The sequence below is a fragment of the Aquarana catesbeiana genome, linkage group LG05 (genome assembly GCF_042186555.1).
Source record: "Aquarana catesbeiana isolate 2022-GZ linkage group LG05, ASM4218655v1, whole genome shotgun sequence".
Taxonomy (NCBI): domain Eukaryota; kingdom Metazoa; phylum Chordata; class Amphibia; order Anura; family Ranidae; genus Aquarana; species Aquarana catesbeiana.
In genome coordinates this window covers 168478923-168500903 of record NC_133328.1, presented here as the reverse complement: position 1 = coordinate 168500903, position 21981 = coordinate 168478923, and the positions used below count along the sequence as shown (strand labels likewise).

The following is a 21981-nucleotide window of genomic DNA, read 5'->3' as shown; positions in this document are numbered from 1 at the left end:
GAATTCCTCTTAGAATGGCTCGTATAGCGTGAGATGAGAACAGTGAAGATTTCGTGGGGTCTTCAAGCGCCATGAAATGTTGAATGCCGGCTAGGTATAGCCGGATGGTGTTGTAGGATAAGGCCAGCTGCGTGTGGCAGTGTGCAGTGAAGGCCAGTACCTGTTTGATATCTGTTGGTCCTTTGCGGCAGGACGTGAGGAATTTATTAAAGGCCTTCCAAGCTGTCTGGCAGGCTTTGAGTGTGTTGTGGGAGAGGGAATGATTTATGAGTTGCGTAGCTCCGTGTAGATGTTGAACTAGTCCAGGGTCAGTTGTGACCAGACAGGGATAGGGGCCGACATTGGATCGGCATCGGGAACCTGTTTGAAAAAGGAGGGATAATTGAAACGTGACAGTGCGTCAGCTGCTGAGTTGTATCTGCCGGGAATAAATGCACAGTGTATATTGAACTGATGCTGTAAAGACAGTTGTACCAACCTGCGCAGGAAAGACATGACTGCTAGGGACTTGGACCTGCCTCTGTTGATGATGTCTGCCGTGGCCTGGTTGTCGGTGGTGAAGACTACGGTTTGTCTTGTCCAGTGGTGGCCCCAGAGTTGTGCGGCTGCCACTATGGGATAAAGCTCAAAGAGGGCAGATGTTTGGGAAAAGCCGGGTATCAACAGTATCTGTTGAGGCCAGGGTCCTGAAAACCAATGATGGCCAAAAATTGCCGCGAAACCTGTGGAGGCTGCAGCGTCCGTCACCACCTGGGGTGAATGGACCGAAACCATAGGTATAAATAGAGATATGCCATTCCAGGCGGACAAGAATTCCTCCCACATAGATAGGTCCGCTATAGCTGCGGAGTCTAATTTCAAAATCTGATCAGGGTCTTGAGTTTCTGACAGAAATCTAAGCAGGCGTGATACAAATGTGCGGCCTTGTGGGATAATTCGCATAGCGAAGTTGAGCATACCCAGGAGAGACTGCAACTGTTTTTTGGTACAGCCCTTGGTGTGTGTAAACTCGTGAAGGACTGCCCTAATGCGTGTTAGTTTGTCGGGGGGAGACTGACTTGCATTGCGCAGGTATCCAAGCTGACCCCGAGAAAGGTGATGATGTTTGCTGGGCCATCGACTTTGTGCTCGGCGATAGGAACATTGAGGTTTCCAAAAATTACTCTAAGTTTGTCGAGATCTCCTGGGGGCTTGCTGGGCGGTTCTATCAGTAGGAAGTCATCCAGATAATGGATGACTTCATGGCATTGACCCTTGTGTAATAGTATCCAAACGAGGGACTGAGCGAACGTGTCGAAGAGCCACGGGCTACTCTTCGAACCGAAGGTGAGTTTCGTAGCAAAATAATATGCTTCCTTCCATTTGATGCCATGCCAGCACCAAAGGGATGGGTGGATGGGCAGGAGCTTGAAAGCATCCGAGATGTCGGCTTTGGAGAGCCAGGCACCTGTGCCTGCTTTGATGATCGCTTGTATTGCCATGTCAACGGAGGAATATTTTAGGGAAAACTCTTCGGAGGGGATCAGGGAATTGAGACTGGGTATGTGGGAAGAATGAGGCGCAGACAGGTCGTACACCAAACGCAATTTATTTGAGAACTTGCCCTTGACAAGCCCAATAGGGCTGACTCTCCATGTGCTGAAAGGGGGGCAAGTGAAAGGGCCTATCACGTAGTCCCGATCTACCTCTGCCTGTAAGAGCTGATCTATGGCTTGTTCGTCAATGGCTGCCGAACGAAGATTTGCACATTCGTGAGTACTGTGGGGTAGTGAAATGAGGCCGGTATGAAAGCCTGCTGTGAAGCCTTGGATAAGGTAGGTGGCCAGGGAAGGGGTGGGATGTGAAGTGAGATACAGTCCTAACCATAAGAGGTTGATCCGGCTTAGTCATGCCCTCTTGTGTTGCTTGACTTCACACAAATTCCTAGGGTGTGCTCTTTGGCATAAGGTGCAGATGTGAAGTAGACGGCACTGGCTGAAGTTGCAGGACCCATAGTTGAAGTTGTTACAGATGGCTGCCCCTCCCACGGTTCGGACTGGGCGTCCGAGTTTGTCCACCTGAGGCGTTGGTTCAGGGATCGACTGGCCCTGTACTGTACCTGAGGTAGAGGGGAACTCGAAGGGCCGTCTGATCGCCGTATTGGCGCACCAGGTGGCAGTGTGGGTGGAAGACTGGCAAATCGCACACAGAGGTGAGCGTAAGCTGGCAAAGTGGCGGCAGAAGAGCTCTGTGTCCATGAGACTCCAATCTGTCGTAGTCTGGAATTGTATGAATCTGGCGGCGGCCTTGGCTGAAAAGGAACGATGATAATCGTAAAAGGCAAAACCTCCATACTTGTGGCCCAAGTCTACCACAGTATGGAGATACAAGTCCAGCTCTTCCCGCCTGCTAGGGGTGGCTGAGCACAGGACATCTCTGAGCATGCCAAAGGCCAGGGTAAATTCTGTGACTGATAGCTTGCGGTTCAATCTGGGGTCTTTGGCTTTAAGGACCACCGATATGTCGCCCCAGGAGTAGGCCTTATTTTCTGCCAAATCATGCACGGAAATAAGGAGAGAGGCCAGGTTGACGTCCTTGCCGTCCAAAATGTCCTTCCTGATACTGGTTGGGACCAGATGGGAGGGGTAGAAAATGGGGCTCGAGCCTGAGGTACCTGCAGGAAGAGGTGTCAAGGTTTGAGTTGCAGTTGGGTCGGGGACAGCCGTGGCCGGTCGGGCCTCCAGAAGTGCAACCCTGGTTTGGACGTCTGCAACTGAGGTGGATAGAGATGACACCATCGTGTGTAATTGCGAGATGGTCGATGATATGGACTGGAGGGATGCCTGTTGGGTACTGGGTCCTGCTGCTGGTGGGGGAAAGAGGAGTTTGAAGAGCTCGCCTTTCCTCGCTGTGGCGGGGAAGGGGACACCTCTGCGTCTGAGCTCTGCCGTCAGTTTGGGGATAGTCCATCCCCTGAGGGATTGCACGCTGCCGCTTTCTGAGACCGGAGAAGGTGACAGAGGGGGCGTGAAGTCTTCGCTGCCGGCCTGGGACATGGTTGCTCTGGTGAGGATCTCTCGAGCTTTATTTCCTGGTTGACTGTAACCTATTGGGGGTGACATGAATTTCAAGTTTTTCCTTTGATCCGCTGAGTCATACTTACCCGACTTATTCTCCCATTCCTTTTTTTTTTTTTTTTTTTTTTTTAATTACCTGGGGGGATATCGTCCAACCTGGTGCAGGGTGGACCTACTGAACTTTGACTGACCTGAGGAAAATGAAAAGGTGATAATTCGTGAAGGGATTGCTAATTAACTTGAAGCAACGATTTGTATGGTGCTTGCAATCTTGTGACAATGAAATGATTCGAAATGTTTGCCTTGATTATGAAATGAATGAACTCCATGACAGAGGTCCGGCCTGGTCGTGTCATGATTTATTCGACCGTGAACCGGGCTCTGGAGCATGTATTGAAATGAGGCAACTGAAAACATTGGCGCTCCCGGGACGAATCGGTGCCTGTTTGATGCATCTGGATTCGAATCGGAGCGCAGTATGAAATGAAATGAGAGAAATGATTATTTTGACCGAGGCTCGAATTGGTTGTGCCGTGTTTGCGACTGGCAACTAACCGAGCTCTGGTATAGGTATGAAATGCGATCGGAACCAGTGATGCATTCCGTGACGAATCGGTGCACCTCAGATGCGACTGGTTTCGAAACGGTGATGCGTTGTGGGAGTGAAATGGTAGTAATTGCATGACAGAGATATGGATCAATCCCCCGATGTCTACGACTAGCTATGATCCGGACTCTGGAGCATGTATCAGAAATGAGGCCGAGCCCTGGGGCACGCCGTAATGAATCGGTGCATCGAAGATGCGACTGGATTCGAAACGGAGCGCGGTAAGTGAGGATGTAACATATCGTTTACCATGACGGAGGCTCGAATCGGTCGTGCTGTGTAGCGACTGACTGCGAATCGGACTCCGGAGACGAATCGGTGCATTTCCATGCGACTGAATTCATGTCGGAACGTGATACGTGAAAATGAAATGATAACCATGACAGAGGTACGAATGACTGATAAAACGTAACTCTGGAGCATGTATAGAAATGAGGCCAATCCTGGGGCACGCCGAGACGAATCGGTGCATTTTCATGCGACTGAATTCATGTCGGAACGTGATACGTGGAAATGAAATGATAACCATGACAGAGGTACGAATGACTGATAAAACGTAACTCTGGAGCATGTATAGAAATGAGGCCAATCCTGGGGCACGCCGAGACGAATCGGTGCATTTTCATGCGACTGAATTCATGTCGGAACGTGATACATGGAAATGAAATGATAACCATGACAGAGGTACAATTGACTGACAATAACGTAACTCTGGAGCATGTATAGAAATGAGGCCGTAATAACTGGGGCACACCGGAACGAATCGGCGCATCTTTTGGTGCGACTGGATTCGAATCGGAGCGCGGTAGGTGACTGAAATGAGAAATGATTTGAAATGTCAGAAATGAGTTTAGAAATGTTTCAGAAATGATAAATGATTGGTATCGAACTAACTTGATTTGATAAATCGCAAATTGCGACTGGCTATGGCTGTCTACCGATACCGACATGCTAGAAATGAAGCGACGTCTGCGTCGCAGTGCTGTCGAAATGGTAACATATCGAAAGTACGAGCAATATACATTGCAGTTTGTGAAATGCGAGTGAAACGAAAATTTGAAATCACGGTTTAGTGACATGATATGAAAACGAAAAGTCCGACGGGACCTTACCTGCGACAGCCAAGCCAGACGCGTGGTACAAACTACGAACGAAAAACGCGGACTTCGAAGGTTTTGAGTACGGAATATCGAATACGGGAACTTGCGAGGCAAGAACTTGCGAACGCTGGTATATCGAATAGTCGGCCTAGTGACGTATATCGTGCACAGGAAACCGACAAGCACCACAGGTGAGCGGGCTGCTTAAGTACCCCCCGGGCTCCTCCCATAAATTCAGGCCACCATACTGGCCTTCCTATATATATATATATATATATATATATATATATATATATACTGTATATACAGTGGGGACAGCTGTTTAGACATTAAGACATTAATGGCTGTGTGTTGAGTTATTTTGAGGGGACCTCAAATTTACACTGTTATACAAGCTGTACACTCACTACTTTACATTGTAGCAAAGTGCCATTTCTTCAGTGTTGTCACATGAAAAGATATGATAAAATAACTAAATAAAATATTTACAAAAATGTGAGGGGTGTACTCACTTTTGTGAGATACTGTATATACAGTATATACAGTATGTCACAGCCCTCACATTTTTGTAAATATTTTTTTTTATTTATTTTATTATATCTTTTTATGTGACAACACTGAAGAAATGGCACTTTGCTAGTAGTAGTGAGTGTACAGCTTGTATAACAGTGTAAATTTGCTGTCCCCTCAAAATAACTCAACACACAGCCATTAATGTCTAAACTGCTGGCTACAAAAGTGAGTACACCCCTAAGTGAAAATGTCCAAATTGGGCCCAAAGTGTCAATATTTTGTGTGGTCGCCATTCTTTTCCAGTTGATGGGGATACATCAGTATCCCCACCCCCCCCTTTACTTACCTGAGCCTTCATTCGATCCAGCACTGTGCCCTCTTGGGCATGGAGTTCACCAGAGCTTCACAGGTTGCCACTAGAGTCATCTTCCACTCCTCTATGATAACATTACAGAGCTGGTGGATGTTAGAGACACACTTGTCTTTGTACTCCTGGTCATTTTTACTGTCCTGGTGCTCCAAGGCCTCAAAAAATGTGATAGGTAGTCATCAAATTAGATGCGTTATAGGACGAGCATTGGCTGGAAACGTGTTGGGCGGTGCAATTCACGTGATGTCACGCCACCACGAATGCCGATCGTGGCGGCATCTACATGTGAGTGACCTATGTTACTTTTCTTATATTGTTTTTACCTGGATATTTTAATAAACAGTACTGCATTATGATACCTTGTTTTTTCCTTTAATTGGTATCATGATGTGGCGTGAACGAGTGTCCGCTAATACTTACCTACTGGGAGTTTTGTAAGAAGTGAATACTGGAAGCAGCATTGTTCTCCATCCATTCATTCCCTGCTGAGCTCATTGGGCTACATTTGGAGTGTTATTACATTCCGTATGGTGAGTTTGCATTGCACATGGGGACGATGGAGTGATGCACAGGATCCACAATGTCTGTCATTATCACAGGTGTTTCTTCCCTATCTGCCTAAATTTATTTTTTATAATTTACTACACTATGAGACTTTCTTTTTGGTTCATTGCTGTATACTGTGTAATGCGGCGTACACACGAGTGGACTTTTCCACCGGACTGGACCGACGGACCGAATCTGGCGGACAATCCGACCATGTGTGGGCTTCATCGGACTTCCGACTGACCTTTCGGTCAAAAATCCGACGGACTTTAGATTTGAAACTTGTTTCAAATCTACCTGCCGAAAATCCGCCGGACCCAGTTCCTATCAGGAAGCCCGTTCATCTGTATGCTGGTCCGACAGACCAAATACGACGCAAGGGCAGATACAGCACCTGCCCACGAGAATGTTTCCAGCGTAATCCTATTGCGCTGGTTCTCGGCGACAGGATACTATACATCTCGCACTCGCTGCAATTGGAAAGAGCGCGAGGGGGAGGCGACAATGTCTCTTAGGTCTGGTGTGGATTTTAAGGGGAACCCCCCTATGCCGCAAAAACGGTGTGGGGATCCCCCAAAATCCATACCAGACCCTTATCCAAGCACGCAGCCGGGCCGGTCAGGAAAGGGGGTGGGGGCGAGCGAGCAGCCCCCCTCCTGAACCGTACCAGGCCATGTGATGTCACCCAGTGACCCCTCCCCTTATGACATCACAGTCCCGGGGCATGCTGGGACTGTGACGTCATAAGGGGCAGGGTCACCCGGTTACCCCGCCCCATGCCTATATAAGTCATTGCGCACCGTGAACACAGCAATACAGCGGGAGAGAGCATTGTGTCAACATCCGAAGAAGAGAAGAAGGAACAAGATGACAGAGAAGACCGGGCCACCGCTAGCAAGAGAGTGGCAAAAGAGAAGATAGCGGAGGAGCCCGGCAGAAGAACCGGAGAGCCGGAGAAGAACCGGACACCGGGAGAAGAGGCCAGAGAGCGGGAGAAGAACCGGACACCGGGAGAAGAGGCTGGAGAGAGCGGAGAAGTCTGAAGAGACCCCTGAAGTTGGAAGAAGACCCCCGGAGCTGCCTAATAAATTACTTTTAAAACCTGTGTAGTGTGTTTTTTTATTGACACTTTTTTCCCCAGGTGAATGGGTAGGGGTACGATGTACCCCATACTCATTCACATAGGGTGGGGGTCCGGGATCTGGGGGCCCCTTATTAAAGGGGGCTCCCGGATTCTGATAAGCCCCCCGCCCACAGACCCCGACAACCAACGGCCAGGGTTGTCGGGAAGAGGCCCTTGTCCTCATCAACATGGGGACAAGGTGCTTTGGGGGGGTGCCGCAGGGTGCCCCCCTCCCCCAAAGCACCCACCCCCCATGTTGAGGGCATGCGGCCTGGTACGGTTCAGGAAATCCATACCAGACCTAAGGGCCTGGTATGCTCTGCGAGGGGGCTCGCAAGGTGTCAATTTCGCCGATAAAAGTGGCGAGATTGACTTCCTTTTCTAGTTCCGTCGTACCTCATCACGTTCAAAATGAACGGACTTTAGTCCGTGTGTGGGAAAGTCTGTTCATTCGGAAGTCTGCCGTAACTCAATCGACAGTCCGTCGGGAAGACCGGTGGACCTAGTCTGCCGGAAAGTCCGGTCTTGTGTAGGCAAGTCAGTTCGTTCGGTAAGTCCACCGGAAGTCCGTCGGCAAGACCGTCGGACCTAGTCTGCAGAAAGTCTGGTCGTGTGTACAGGGCATAAGAGACACTAACACCCATCATCAGCAGTGTGCTTGCCTGTGTGATCTACACAGGCACCTATAATGCTACAAGTGAGCTGTTTTCCTTTTGGTGGGTGGCCATTTCTTCCATACCTCTTTATGTGAAGGACATTTGCACACAATTCAATATATTTTACTTTCTTTGTGGACTAATTTTTTCTAAATTGAGACACTTATGATTATCACTATTTTATGGAGGACTTCTTCACTTATATTGTTGATCATTTCATCAGGACTGATCAATTTTCAAATATATATCCCATAGTTTGTAGATTCCATGACTTTTACACAGACTAAATAATATACACTATTTTGGGTTATTTTTACTAAAATAAATGTAGCAGAATACATTTTGGCCTAAACTTGTGAAGAAAGATTATTTATTGCAAAATTGTGTTAGAAAAACTAAGAAAAAAATGTTTTTTTTTCAAAATTTTTGGTATTTTTTGTTTGGCCTAGACTGGAAGGGGGTGAAAGTGTCTAGACTTGAGATGGTTAAAGTGGTTCTAAAGCCTGAATATTTTTTACCTTAATGCATTCCTTGCACTAAGGTAAAAAATGTTTAGACATCAGTATCCCCATCAACCCCCCCCCCCTTTACTTACCTGAGCCTTTATTCGATCCAGCACTAAGCCCGTCTGAAACTCTTTTCTCCCCTCACTTTCTGGTCTCACAATCACTTTATGTGTATAGCATACCTTCTTTGCTTAGGCTTTGAAAATAATATATTAATTTAACCCCTTCCCGTCCAAGGATAAAACAAATGTTAATGCATAAGCCCAATTTTGCAACTTTGACATGTGTTAGTAAAACTGTACATATTATCACAACTACTTTGTGCATCCAGGTGGATTATACCTTGTTTTTTTCAGGAAAAATTGAGCTTTCAATTGGTGGTTAATGGTAATGGATATCTCCTGATTAATTTTTTTTTATTATCAAAGGAAAACTGGCACAAAATAGTAAAAAAAATAAATTTTTTAACATTTAGTTGTAGATTTCTTACTACTACCATAACCTACCACCAAAGAACAACCCAAAATAAATTATCCTGCTTCGGACAATTGCAGCGATAACACATGTGTGTATAATAGTTGTTGTATGTACCTGTTGTAGGGCCCAGAAACAATGGTTGCAATTTGCTGTTTTTTTTTTCCTACCTAAAACATACTGACACTTATACTAATTTAACCACTTGCCGACCACTTTTGACTCGTTCCTGCTTGTGCCTACTTATGACTTGTTCCTGCGAATCGCCATAGCTGTGTGGTGGTTCCTTTAACAGCTACAGCGGGTGTGGTGTGGCGTGGGAGGCAATGCTCATGGCCAGCGGCCGCGAGGTCTGCCGGCCACCCACGATCGCTCCACAGGGAGCCAGAACGGGGATCTGTCAATGTAAACAAACAAATTTCAGTTCTGACAGGGAAGTTCAGAGTGATCGTCTGTTCCTAGGGAACACATTTAACCCCTTGATTGCCCCCTAGTGTTAACCCCTTCCCTGCCAGTGACATTTATATGGTAATCAGTGCATTTTTATAGCACTGATCACTGTATAAATGTCAGTGGTCCCAAAAAAGTGTCAAAAGTGTCCGATCTGTCCGCTGAAATGTTGCAGTCCCGCTAAAAATTGCTGATCACCGCCATTACTAGTTACTAAATTACTAAAAAATAATAATAAAAATTCCATAAATCTATTCCCTATTTTGTAGACGCTATAACTTTTGCACAAACCAATCAATATACGCTTATTGCGATTTATTACCAGAAATATGTAGAAGAATATATATTGGGGTAAACTAATGAAGAAATTTGTTTTTTACATTTTTGGGGGATATTTATTATAGCAAAAATTAAAAAATATAGTTTTTTTTTCAAAATTGTCAGTCTTTTTTTGTTTATAGCACAAAAAATAAAAACTGCAGAGGTGATCAAATATCACCAAAAGAAAGCTACATTTGTGGGAAAAAAAGGACATCAATTTTGTTTGGGTGCAGTGTCGCATGACCACACAATTGTCAGTTAAAGCGACACAGTGCCGTATCGCAAAAAATGGCCTGGTCATTAAGGGGGAAAATCTTCCGGTCCTTAAGTGGTTAAAAAATGCTTTTAAAAAAAATCCTACCAAAATATATTGACCATGGACTTTGACCCTTACCTTAACCTTTGACCCTTACTTGACCCAACACTAACCCTGGCACTGACCTAGATCAAACCTTGATCTAGGTATTTTTTACTTTATTTTATTATTATTACTTTTTTATACATAGTTTATTTTTCTCTCTGCAAGGAGAGAGAGAGATACAATGTATCTCTCCTCTCCATTCAGAGAGACAGAGAAAACACAGGGGTGGGGTTCACAGTGATTGATCACTGTGATAGCCAATCAGAGGGTACCACAATGATCAGGTGACCCGGAATCAGGAGTTCTGCGTCCGATAGTTAGTACGAGACAGACACATATATATGTGGCCCCACGGAAAAATGCCCAGTCCAATGAGGCTGCATATATGCATACTGTTGGTAGAAAGATGGTAATAACATTTCCATCAACATCAATACCTTAAGATAACAGTATGAGTGAGATAACCCTACGGGTCCAGCACTATCAATCCACTTCCCTCACACCTATGTGTTGTATTCCTATTTTGAATGGCACCCCAATACAATTGCAGTGCACCAAACTACTGTGTACTGTCAGAAAAAAAATGCAGGTTTGTTTTCTAGAAAGATATATTGCATTGGCAGCCCAGTCAATGAATAGTATGCCTTAAAGTGGAACTTTACCCATAACAATTTGATAAAAATAGTGTTCTGTAGCAAGATACATACATTCCACATGAATAATTATGCTACCAATAGTAGTGTGTGCTGTAAATTGCCTCCAGCATTGCTTCCGTTTCTTTTTGCCTAAGACTGCCATTTTGTTGAAGCCCAGAGCCCCTGAATAGCAGTAAATCTTTAGGCTGTCAGCAGATCTGTCTCTACAAATTTGGCACAGTGCCTAAAAATAGAGAGCAACTGAGCAAGTGCAGAGCAGGGTGAGAAAGTGTTTTACTGGATTTTAAACAGTATAGGCACTTAATGTTTAATGTTTTGCCTAGCTATACCTGCAAAAGGGCCAGCATGAAGTGAGCTAGCAGGACTTAATTTTCTGACTAAAGCTCCACTTGCATATTAATGCACAACATAACACTGAACTGAAAAGGTGAAAACAGTTCCTTGGGCTCCCTTCACACTTATGAAGTGTGTTGAGGTTCATCACCGCATATTACCTTGTTCTCTTGTTCTGACCAATAACATTTGTTGCTTTAAGGCAGCCTGTTCATTTTGAAGGCGTAGGGGTAGGTGTGAAGATGGCCCTATAGGGCACATTGAGGAATATTTAAACTGTGCTGATTAATCCCCAAGAAGTCCTTATTTAACTTCTCAGATGGCTGTGACATTGTATAGTATGTCTCAATAAAGTCCTAACTGTCAAGTAAAAAAATAAAATAATTCTACATCCATCATACAGACAAGATCAGTTAGTAATGTCATTCTCCCAGAGTGTTTTCCAGCACCTCCACTTGCATGCAATAAAGCCAAAAGGGCCCTTACCAGATGCTATGGACCATTAGCATATAAATGTTCAGGAGTGCTTAAAACTAATATCCCTTCAGTGATATCCAAAGATGTTATCTCCGTTCCCAATCACAGCAATTAGCAATACTGATTAACATGGAGTTTTGACCTCTGGGACCAACTGCTGTCACGTTTTTACAACTGTTTTGTCCTTCAGATGGAGTGGTGGGCTCTGGGTCTGCTCTCCTTAGCGGGGACTGTCTCTCTCTTCCTCCACTCTCTTAGCTCTCACGGTCTTCTCTCCAGGAGGAAAAAAGAAGAGAATGAGGCAGGGCTGACGTGAATAGATGCAAAACAGTCCCGACTGTGATTGGGAATAGTCTGAAGGCTTGTTAGTTTTAAGCTATCCTGACAATTTAAAACTTAATGGTCGATAGTATCTGGTAATATGCCTTTTGGCTTTATTCACTTATTGTATATGGATTGATCCATATATGGACTTTCACATAGACTTTCTTTAATTTTATTATTATTAATTTAAACTTGCACTTTATCTTATCTTATTTTGATTTAGTATTTGGTATCACAAAGTAAGTGGTGGAAGCTTTATTTTATTTTTAGAGGTTTTTAACCCCAGCAGATGATTTTCTTTTTTTAGTAATGTAGTTCTATTTTATCCAGCTGAACCTTTTGAACCTTTCTGTGACTTCTCTAGTAATTGAAAAACCTATATATATATATATATATATATATATATATATATGTATATATATTTTACACTGACCTTCTTCTATAGGGCTGCAGATTCCAAATACAAGTTCATCTTCTATTGTCTTCAAAGTGTCAAACGACTCCAAATAATGAACCAATTCCTCCTTCCCGCTTATTTCTAGCAGCTGAGCTTTAACTGCATTGAAAACACCTACAGAGAAAATGATCACACCACTGTTCCTCAGAGATTGTGCAGGTATTTTCACCTCATCATTTGCCTTTCCGTCTGTTATTAATATTAGGATTTTTTTCACTCTTGGTCTAGCGCCTTTTCCCTCTGTGAAATAATCAGCGACAAACTTCAGGGCTTCACCAGTAAATGTAGTTTCTTGCATGTAATTCATTTTATCTATAGCACCCCAAATAAGATCTTTGGTTCCATTCTTGTTTAGAGACAGCACTTCCATGTTGATATCACTGAACTGGACAACTCCAAACTGCACTTTATCTGGTCCAATGTCTGTCTTGTTCACCAGAGTTTTCATAAATGTCTTCATTTTGTTATAATTCTCCATTCCTATACTTCCAGAGCTGTCCACAAGAAACATTACATCTGCTGCTACATCCTGACAAACTAAAAGACAGAGAACAATGTCACTGTAATAGATGATGATTATTTTATAACATAGCAGTACACTGTTGTGGTCTACTTCTAGAATATTTTGTCAATAAAATCTTTACTTGATCTGCCATGGAAGGTGGTGGCATTGGGGTTGATTTATTAAAGGCAAATAGACTGTTCACTTTGAAAGAGCGGCTGCACATTGCAAAGGAATTTGCCCCAGAGCTTATTAATTTGGTTGATGTTCTGTTTATTTCCATCATTCAATCATGTGCAAGCAAAAATGTATTTTTTTCTTTTTTTTTCATTACATGCAATTAGGTATTCTTTGCAAAGTGAAATTTCATCATATTCACTAAGCTCTGGGGATGATGCTCCTGAAAAGTGAAAAGTGCCACATCCCCTGCAAAATTGCTAGCCTGAATAAAGTCTACAGGAGCTGAATGTTGTAATTTTTTCTGTCTTTTCTCCAAGCTAATTTGCAAGCTTTTGGTAAAAAAGGACACATGTACAGTAGCTTGACGCTGTCATTGGAAAGGTATACCAATGCAAACTTTTGTTGTTTCTACTCCATTCAGTGGGGAGCGGATCTTTTGATGAGTCTTAAAGGGCAACATTACAATCACACAATTTCTTTAAATATCATGCTTGTGGAATACCCTAAACCTACATGTGAAATGGCACACCAATAGGATGTAATCCAGCAAAAGTGGCATCGAAAAAAAGACTGTTGCCACTAAATTACGTTTTAACAGTTCAGATCCCCGGCCTGTTTCTGTTTGTAAATCCAGGTGATTTCACTGACCAAATACAATCATGACTATATTTGGTCAATAATGTCAGCCAACATAACCGTTTTGTTGACATTCAGCTAGAGGCCAGGGATCAGAAATGTTAAAATGTTGTTTTTTTGACAATATATATATATTTTTATTACATACTTTGTGTACAGTGTGTGTTTATTTACTTTGTAGTTTTTTTGTGAGTAACAATGGGTACTACCCTGTTTCCCCTAAAATAAGACCTAGCGTGATTGTCGGTGATGGCTGCAATATAAGCCCTACCCTCCAAATAAGCCCTACCCTGTTTCCCCGAAAATAAGCCCTACCCTGAAAATAAGACCTACAAAGACTTTAACTAGGGCTTATTTGGGGGGTAGGGCTTATATTGAAGCCATCGCAGACAGTCACGCTAGGTCTTATTTTAGGGGAAACAGGGTATGTACCCCCTACTTATTGGCATGGGGGGGCATATAACTGGAGGGGGGCCTTATTTAAAAGGAGGCTTCCAGATTCTGATAATCCCTCCCTGTGCAAACCCCTATATCCACTGTGCCAGGGATTTGGGGACGAGACCTTTGTCCCCATCAACATGGGTTTCTTCTGGCTGGATAAGGGTGTGGATTTTAGGTGGTACCCCACATCATTTTTTCTTTTTTTGCATGGGGTCCCTCCTAAAATCTATACCAGTCCCATATATATATAGTAAGGGTCTTGTATAGATTTTAGAGGGGACCAAGGAGGGAGGAACCCTAAAATGTATACCAGGCCTGTATCCAGACATGCAGCCTGGCTGGTCAGGAAAGGAAGGGGCAATGAGCCTGCACCCTCCTTCCAAACCATACCAGGCCACATGCACTCAACTTTGACCCTCCCCCTGGCATGGCACCTTATCCCCTTTTTAAAGGGGACAAGGCCTCATACCCACATCCCTGACCAAGTGGATGTGCAGGTCTGTGGGGTGGGAACCAGAATCTGGAAGCCCCATTTAGAATAAAGGGTCCCACAATATCTACCCCCAGCTTACATCACTGGCCATATTTGGCCAATGATGTCACCCAGGCTGCCAATCAGCTTCTTTACAACTTGAAACAAGCAAGCAGATGGACAGAAGCTTGATATAGGTGTGGGTAAACAAACCTGCCAAATTTGGCCATTTCCACCATTCTGTGTACTGTAAAGAGCTTTAGGGATAGGGTCAGGCTCAGAACCAGCAGCTTATCCTTATTGATAGGCTGTCTATGTCTGAAAACATCTATGACTAAGCCCTTTGGGGTGAAATGTGTTGGGGGGGGGGGGGTGCTGGTTCTCAAGTGGAAACTAGCAGTATGCTGGCTTTGGCTTAATACAATTTTTACAAGGAAGTTACTTCATTGTAGTGTGGCCTTCAGTGTGTTCCATGTATGTGCATATTGTTACACTTTTATTCACTGATCACTATGAGTTAATCTTTCAAAACAGACTGTTCTCCAACCACCTAACACAAGTACAAAAAGTACTGACACAAAACAATCACACAAACAAAATCTACATTTTCCGCAGTTAAAGATTAACTTCATTCACATATAAAAGACAGAAAGTAAGGCTGGGATGACATCACTTTATTCCTTAACTGTATGAGAGAAAGTGGTGTAATCTTCCTGCCTGTGCTTTGGGATGGGGCTGTCTAAATCACAGGATAGAATGGACAGGGATTTAAATCACTTGGCAAGTGAAACAGCCACTATGTATTTAAACTGCGCAATTCAATATTAACCTGGAATTTAGCTTTAAAGTCCTCCAAGAGAATATTTTAAACTTTACTGAAACTTCTGCTCAGCAGTTCACTGAAACCTCTGTCCAATTTTGTAGGACAAGCATCATATGCTTGTATATATCTCTAAGGTATTTAAATAAATGCCATTACTGACATCTATCACTCTTTAAAAGCATTAATATATTTGTATGAAAAACACACAGTACCTTCAGTAGAGCATATTTGTTGGGCTAATACATTTTTTAAGTCTTTCAAAGAGTCAAAATTATGTACAAAATGGACCCTTTTAGGATCTCCAGCGATTTCCATTAGCTGAGTCTGGTTAGCTTCTTTAACACCAATAGCATACACATTGACTTTGTCTCTTCTGAGGACATCAGATGCTTCCTTTACACTGTCTTGGGATTCACCATCTGTCAGGACTACCAGATATATCGGCACATTCTGGGCCCTGGCATTTTTTGGGTCCACTATTATTTGTCGAGTGAAGTTTATAGCTGCTCCAGTGTCTGTTCCTCCTCCTAGCTGTCTGATGTTTTGCAGGGCTTGTTTTAAGTTGTCCTTATTGTAATTATTACCAATGCCAAACTCCAGTTGTCTCTTCTCAGCATATTGTACTGCCGCAACACGGACCTTCTGAGGACCTATGTCAAACATTCCCACTAGAGTTTCCAAAAATGTTTTAATGTCTTGAAAGTCTGTTTGTCCAATACTTCCAGAGCCATCAATGAGTAGGTAGATGTCAACTAATTCTGTGTTTAAACATCCTGAGGAGAATTATAAATTCAGATTAAAATTATGAAAAATAAACAAAATCATATACTGCAAACAAACCATAATAATGTAATTTTTGAATGTAATTTTTCTTTTGACTTTGAGCCTATTAACACCTGTCTCTTTCATTGCATTGCTTTAACATGCACTATTTTGTGCATTTATGTGCTTTCAAATTATTAATTTGCCAATGCACCAGAACAGACAAAAAATCAGACATGCACTATTTTGCCCAATACAGAGCACTACAATGCGGGGTAGTGCTTGATGGTGCACTTTGGTGTCAGAGGTGTGTCGGGTTAATGCTTTGGGTGACCTTGACAATGAATGACACTGCAAGACCCTGACAAATGTTCCTGCACTGCATCGAACCACACTGAAGAGGTTTAAATAGGCCTTTTATCTACTGCAGTAATTAGTGTAAAAGTACACAACTTTTCAATTCTCCAATGAATGTTTTTAGATGGTTAAACAACAATAAAAAGATCTGCATTCTTAGGTCCTCACTCTATGATAATATATTCAGTTTACTTTACAGATCTCCTAGTAAGCATCAATGGGACCATCATCTCACTGATGTTATCGAGGACTAAGAGCTCAGCTACACATAAGATATTTGTTGGTTCATGGCATGAGATGAACTCATTGTTTACTGTTTTGAAGCATAGTTATTAGAACGGTTGCCTTCTGATCAACTGAAAATTTTGCATGCAGTTAAAATATAATATATTAAATTATAAAATTATGGCAGAATTGAAAACATTTTCTGTTTGCTACCACAAGAGTTGGAAAATGTATCTTTTAGGTTAAAATAAAATACAACTTTAACGTTACTGTGAGTAAGTTTTAATGTTTTGTGTACCCAAACTGTTGGAGTTAAAGTGGATATAAACCCTAACATATACCCAGTGAAGTGAACAGCCTCAGATGATACACAGGGATGAAACAAATCCTCCTACATCAGTTTTACTTGTATATCTGCTGTCTTCAGCTTTATCCATACTTTAGAAAGTGCAAATAGTGTTATAGATTTTCTCTTCCTGTTCAGCACTGGGAGTGAAGTCTGGGCATACAGCCAAGACATCTGATGGGAGGAAAGGCACACATTCCCCCTCCACATAGGCAGGGACTTGCAGAGCTGTTTCGTGAATAGTTCAGCTCTCTGCTAATCTATTTATAGCAACCTCCCATGACACAAAATTCAGGCTGGTTTTATCACAGTTGACGGATAACTTGTCAGAAATTATTATTATTATAATATTATTATTATACAGATTTTATATAGCTCCAACAGTTTGCGCAGCGCTTTACAACATGAGGGCAGACATTACAGTTACATTACAATTTGGTACAAGAGGAATCAGAGGGCCCTGCTCGTTAGAGCTTACAATCTAAAAAGGAAGGGTCAATTGATACAAAAGGTAATAGCTGTGGGGGGATGAGCTGATGGAGGAAGTAAAACAGTGTTAGTTAGAAGCAGAATAGGCTTCTTTGAAGAGAAGGGTTTTCAGGGATCGCCTAAAGATGGATAGATTAGGGGACAGTCGGACAGGTTGGGATAGGGAGTTCCAAAGGATGGGAGAAGCTCTGGAGAAATCCTGGAGGCGAGCATGGGAGGAGGTGACAAGGGAGCTAGAGAGCAGGAGATCTTGGGATGACCGAAGAGAGCGGCTTGGTTGGTATTTTGGGGCTAGGTTAGTGATGTAGCTGGGGGCAGAGTTATGGATGGCTTTGTAAATTATTGTTAGTACTTTGAATTTTATTCGTTGGGTGACTGGAAGCCAGTGGAGAGATTGGCAGAGAGGGGTGGAGGACACTGAATGGTTGGTAAGGTGGATGAGTCTTGCAACGGCATTCATTATGAACTGAAGGGGGGATAGTCTATGTAAAGGTAATCCAATGAGGAGGGAATTGCAGAAGTCGAGGCGAGAGATGACCAGGGAGTGAATTAGAATCTTGGTGGTGTCATTAGTTAAAAAAGGACATATTCTGAAAATGTTGTGGAGGCTATGGCGGCATGATTTGGACAGGGATTGTATGTGGACCTGAAAGGACAGTTCAGAGTCTAAGGTTACCCCTAGCACCCTAGCATGTGGGGACGGAATGATAGATGTTCCATTGATCTTGACAGAGAAGTCAGGGGAGGGGGCACATGGGGGAGGAAATATTAAGAGCTTGGTTTTAGATAGATTAAGTTTGAGGAAGTGGTTTGACATCCAGGCTGATATGTCTGTTAGTAGATCAGTGATGCGTGAGGAGATTGATGGGGTGAGCTGAGGGGCAGAGAGATAGATTTGGGTGTCATCAGCATATAAATGGTAGTGAAAGCCATGGGAGGCTATCAGCTGACCCAGGGAGGACGTGTAGATCAAGAATAGCAGAGGTCCAAGGACAGAACCTTGGGGGACCCCAATGGTAAGAGGAGTTGGAGAAGAGGAAATGGAGTTGTAAGTGACACTGAAGGTGCGATGAGCTAGGTAAGATTCGAACCAACGGAGAGTGCAGCCATGGAGACCAAGCAAATTGAGTTTTTTGAGGAGGAGGGGGTGGTCAACTGTATCAAAGGCAGCAAAAAGGTCCAAGAGTAAGAGTATGGAATAATGACCGTTGGTTTTGGCTGTTAGTAAGTCGTTTGTGAGTTTTAGGAGGGCAGTTTCTGTAGAGTGCTGTGGGCGAAATCCAGACTGAAGGGGATCAAGAAGGTTATTCTCAATAAGGTGGTAGCTCAGTCGGTTGTAGACTAAACGTTCAAGGAGTTTGGAGGCAAAAGGGAGTAAAGAGATGGGTCTTAGGTTGTTAAGATTGTTGGGGTCTGAGGCCTTTTTTGGTATGGGAGTGACTAGCGCATGTTTTAGAGGGTTGGGGAAGATGCCAGTAGAGAGTGAGAGGTTGAAGATATGAGTTAAGGATTGTAGGATTGAGTCAGATGGTGACCGTAGTATTTGAGAAGGAACAGGGTCCAGGGGGCAGGAGGATAGGTGGGCATTAGAAAAAAGTTTAGTGATTCCTCTATAGTAGCTGGGTTAAAAGAGGGAAGTATTGATTGTGCAGGAGGACAAGGAGTGTATAGTGAGGGAGATGTCTGTAGAGCGGAGATCTCGAGACGAATTGTCTCAGTCTTATTTTTGAAGTGATTAGTAATCTCCTGGGCAGTGAGTAAGTTAGTGGGTGGGGGTAATGGGGGACGAAGTAGAGCGGTAAAGGTAGAAAAGAGTTGACGGGAACTGCGTGAGAGGGTGTTAATGAGAGTGATAAAGTAGGTCTGTTTGGCAGTGTGCAGGCAGGAATGGTATTTTTGGAGGGTAGATTTATATTGGCTGAAATCTTGCTGTGACTTAGTTTTACGCCACAGTCGCTCAAGAGCGCGGCTACATTTTTTGAGGCTTCTGGTATTGTCTGTCTGCCAGGGTTGTAGCGGTCGGGGCCTGATTCTGAGTGTAGTGAGTGGGGCGAAGGTATCCAGGGTGGATGACAGTGAACTGTTGTAGACAGAGGTGGCCAAGTTGGGGCAGGACAAGGATGAGATTTTGTCGTAGAGACAATCTGTAGCAGAAAAAAGAAGAGAAGGGTTAAGATGGCAAAGGTTTCTGGGGGTAATAGTTTGGTAGTTGGAAGGCAAGGAGGAGGCAGACAAGGAGAGAGTGAAACTAATAAGGTGGTGATCAGAGAGAGGAAAAAGAATATTGGAGAGGGTGTGTGGAGTGCATAGGTAGGAGAATATGAGGTCAAGGCAGTTGCCAATAGATTGAGTAGAAGCGCTTGTCCATTGTTTTAGGTTAAAAGAGGAGGTTAGGCTCAGCAGCTTAGAAGTAGCTGGAGTGTTAAGATTAACAGGGATGTTGAAGTCTCCAAGAATGATTGTTGGAATTTCAGGGGAGAGAAAGTAGGGTAGCCAGGCAGAGAAGTCGTCAAGGAAGTTTGATACTGGTCCAGGAGGCAGATAGATCACAGCAATTCTCAATGAAACTGGAGAAAGTAGACGAATACAGTGAGCTTCAAATGAAGAGAGGGACAGAGAGGGGGTTTGACATTTTGATAACAGAAGAACGGAGCAGGAGAAAGCCACAGGGCTTAGTGCTTTGAAGAGAGATAAGAAAACACTGCAGATATATGTGCCCAGCTCAAATTTCATAAATCAGGTCTACATCCACTTTATGATGTGCATGCTACCAACAGAAGGTGAATTTGATAGTAAGTCCAAAGTATCCATGAAAAAAACAGAAAAATATTCTGGCAATTATTACAATTGTAGATATGTTTTTTTTTGTAAAAGTTAGAAAATTTACACCTGATTTCTTGCTATTTATAAACTTCATAGCATTTATACTAAAGGGGATAAAAACAACTGGTATCTGGCAGGTGATAACCAGATATTTAAATACAAAAGATCACATTGGTCTGTGCTTGTGATTAGGTTATGATTGCTTTAAATGGTGTTGTACAGTTAAATTGTTTGCTTTCTGAATCAAAATCAGCTCTAACACATTATGGCTAAATCCAGCCCTCACTGCTCAATGCTCAGAGGTCTAACGCAGAGTTTCTCAACTCCAGTCCCTAGGCGCTCCAACAGGTCATGTTTTCAGGCTTCCCATTATTTTGCACAGGTGATTTGATTAGTTTCATTGCCTTAGTAACAGCTGTTTCATCTGAGGGAGATCCTGAAAACATGACCTGTTGGGGCGCCTTGAGGACTGGAGATGAGAAACACTGGTCGAACCTATAGATATACATATACAGTTTTTTTCCTTTTGCAGTAATTATTGTATTGATTCCCTATTTTTGATAACCTGCTTATATTGTAGCAGTGAAACTTTTGTATTGTAAGTGTTTGAAAAGATATCTGAGTTTTTCATATCAACCATTTATATTGCTGATATCCAATACGTGGTAGACAACAGAAAAGAAGAATCTAACTAATTATGGGCAGCTCAAGCATTCACTGTGACAGCAGGGCCCTTGCTTTTCATGATATTCTTACCTCTTCTTATCTGGTTTGTTCTCTTAGGTGCTGCAACATTTATATCAATAACATTCAAAATCTTCTTCAATAAAATATCAGCTTGTGATGAAAGGTCAGCAAATGTCTTGACCCTGAGATAATAGCGATTAATTGGGTAGGATGCAACTTGTGTCATTTGTGTCTCATCGGCTTGGGCAATCCCAACAATGAACATTTTGACATTTTCTTTGTGAAGTAGCTGAGCTGCTTCTGAAACATTGTCTGCAGAGGATCTGTGGGTTACCAGGATGGCTACCTTTGGTGTTCCCTGGCTTCTTCTCCTGGACTGCTTTTCACCAAACACATCAGTTCTTGTGAAATTAATAGCCTTTCCAATATTTGAAATCTTTTCTTTTGAAGTTTTTAATTCTCCAAGTAACTGTTCCACATAAGTTTTGTTGTCCCCTGTATCCAAGGTTGCTATTACTTTTGCACTGCGGTCAAACACCATTATTCCTATGTGAATGCATTTGTCACTGATCTCTAGACCAGATACAACTTTCTTTAAGAAGTTGTTTAGATGGCTGCTTTCTGATTGACTGTGTTGGGATAAATCCACCATTAATACTATATCTGTTGCCAAACCTTGGAGACAAGCTGTGAAAAAATGAAGCACATGTAAGTATCATTGTCAACTAAGGAAATGAAGTTATATGACGAATGTCTATTTTTGTTTTGACAATTAAAAAATAGTTAACTACATTTTATTTAAAGTGAAGCTGAAGTATGCCACCAAAATGCCCAATTTCCAGCGCCCAACAGTTATGCAACTAACAATTTTTTGACCAAGCTGTTTTTGAGAGCTGAACAACCCATCT

General features: G+C 42.9%; 1 protein-coding gene across 1 annotated transcript in view; it reads right to left on the bottom strand.

The window, feature by feature from the left end:
* The window catches only part of COL6A6 (collagen type VI alpha 6 chain), a 418546-nt gene that overhangs the window by 217119 nt on the left and 179446 nt on the right, over positions 1-21981 (bottom strand). Inside the window, exons 6-8 of the mRNA XM_073630332.1 lie at positions 21143-21760; positions 15597-16157; positions 12307-12867 (exon numbers count right to left, since the gene is read on the bottom strand). Coding sequence (XP_073486433.1) covers positions 12307-12867; positions 15597-16157; positions 21143-21760 — 1740 coding nt within the window. The remainder of the gene's footprint in view (positions 1-12306; positions 12868-15596; positions 16158-21142; positions 21761-21981) is intronic.